At 51.5% G+C, this 2,000-nt stretch overlaps 1 protein-coding gene across 1 annotated transcript; it reads right to left on the minus strand.

Moving 5' to 3' along the window:
* Positions 1–6: 6 nt before the first annotated feature.
* LOC311126480 (protein flightless-1 homolog) lies at positions 7–1,807 on the minus strand. Its single transcript, XM_084200486.1, has 2 exons — positions 1,594–1,807; positions 7–305 (listed from the first exon to the last, which is right to left on the minus strand). Exons 1-2 carry the CDS (start codon positions 1,737–1,739, stop codon positions 203–205), a joined length of 249 nt encoding a protein of 82 aa, XP_084056612.1. The 5' UTR covers positions 1,740–1,807; the 3' UTR covers positions 7–202.
* Between the last annotated feature and the right edge of the window lie 193 nt (positions 1,808–2,000).

Genomic DNA, 2,000 nt, shown 5'->3' on the forward strand with positions numbered 1-2,000 from the left:
GGTCAACAGCTCCTATCAGTGTGATATTTCCTATATTAGTGAGGTTGGAAGGTCAACAGCTCCTATCAGTGTGATATTTCCTGTATTAGTGAGGTTGGAAGGTCAACAACTCCTATCAGTGTGATATTTCCTATATTAGTGAGGTTGGAAGGTCAACAGCTCCTATCAGTGTGATATTTCCTATATTAGTGAGGTTGGAAGGTCAACAGCTCCTATCAGTGTGTGTCTCAGGTATATAACTGACCTTGAGGATGAAGCAGAACTCAGAGTTCAGGTTACTGGAGTCCGTTCCTATCTGGATCGTCCTAGAGAGAGAGAGAGAGAGGCGCGAGAGAGATAGAGGCGAGAGAGAGAGAGAGAGGCGAGAGAGAGAGAGAGGCGAGAGAGAGGCGAGAGAGAGAGAGGCGAGAGAGAGAGAGAGAGAGAGGCGAGAGAGAGAGAGAGAGGCGAGAGAGAGAGAGAGAGAGAGAGAGAGAGAGAGAGAGAGAGAGAGAGAGGCGAGAGAGAGATAGAGAGAGGCGAGAGAGAGAGAGGCGAGAGAGAGAGAGAGGCGAGAGAGAGAGAGAGAGAGAGAGGAAACAGAGAGGGAGAGAGAAAGAAGTGGGGAGAGAGGGAGGAGAGTAGAGAAATTGAGAGAGCTTAATCTTGGTGCAGCAGGTCCCTGCAGGGTTTTCACTTCCTCTATTTAACAACGTCTCCTCATCACAGCCGTTCTAGTGTCAGTCATGTAACCTGCTTTAGAATATGAGTGCAGAGAGCGCTGCCATTGGTGCGTATGTGGTAGAGGGGGTGTGTACCTGGTGCAGAGAGCGCTGCCATTGGTGCGTATGTGGTAGAGGGGGTGTGTACCTGGTGCAGAGAGCGCTGCCATTGGTGCGTATGTGGTAGAGGGGGTGTGTACCTGGTGCAGAGAGCGCTGCCATTGGTGCGTATGTGGTAGAGGGGGGGTGTACCTGGTGCAGAGAGCGCTGCCATTGGTGCGTATGTGGTAGAGGGGGTGTGTACCTGGTGCAGAGAGCGCTGCCATTGGTGCGTATGTGGTAGAGGGGGTGTGTACCTGGTGCAGAGAGCGCTGCCATTGGTGCGTATGTGGTAGAGGGGGTGTGTACCTGGTGCAGAGAGCGCTGCCATTGGTGCATATGTGGTAGAGGGGGTGTGTGTACCTGGTGCAGAGAGCGCTGCCATTGGTGCGTATGTGGTAGAGGGGGTGTGTACCTGGTGCAGAGAGCGCTGCCATTGGTGCGTATGTGGTAAAGGGAGGGTGTGTACCTGGTGCAGAGAGCGCTGCCATTGGTGCGTATGTGGTAGAGGGGGGGTGTGTACCTGGTGCAGAGAGCGCTGCCATTGGTGCGTATGTGGTAGAGGGGGGGGTGTGTACCTGGTGCAGAGAGCGCTGCCATTGGTGCGTATGTGGTAGAGGGGGTGTGTACCTGGTGCAGAGAGCGCTGCCATTGGTGCGTATGTGGTAGAGGGGGGGTGTGTACCTGGTGCAGAGAGCGCTGCCATTGGTGCGTATGTGGTAGAGGGGAGGGTGTGTACCTGGTGCAGAGAGCGCTGCCATTGGTGCGTATGTGGTAGAGGGGGGGTGTGTACCTGGTGCAGAGAGCGCTGCCATTGGTGCGTATGTGGTAGAGGGAGGGCTGAGCGGCGTCCATCTTCTGTTTCCTCTTCCCTTTATGAACGATGAACTTCCTCTTGAAGTGAGACAGGAACTTCAGATTCTCCTGCTGCTGGGTCATACGCACCACCTAGAGATATACACATTATATATATATATATATACACATTATATATATAACCCTAACTTCAGATTCTCCTGCTGCTGGGTCATACCACCACCTAGAGATATACACATTATATATATATATATACACATTATATATATAACCCTAACTTCAGATTCTCCTGCTGCTGGGTCATACGCACCACCTAGAGATATACACATTATATATATATATACACATTATATATATAACCCTAACTTCAGATTCTCCTGCTGC

The sequence above is a fragment of the Coregonus lavaretus genome, assembly GCF_964263955.1.
Source record: "Coregonus lavaretus genome assembly, contig: HAP1_SCAFFOLD_10892, whole genome shotgun sequence".
In the NCBI taxonomy this organism is placed as follows: domain Eukaryota; kingdom Metazoa; phylum Chordata; class Actinopteri; order Salmoniformes; family Salmonidae; genus Coregonus; species Coregonus lavaretus.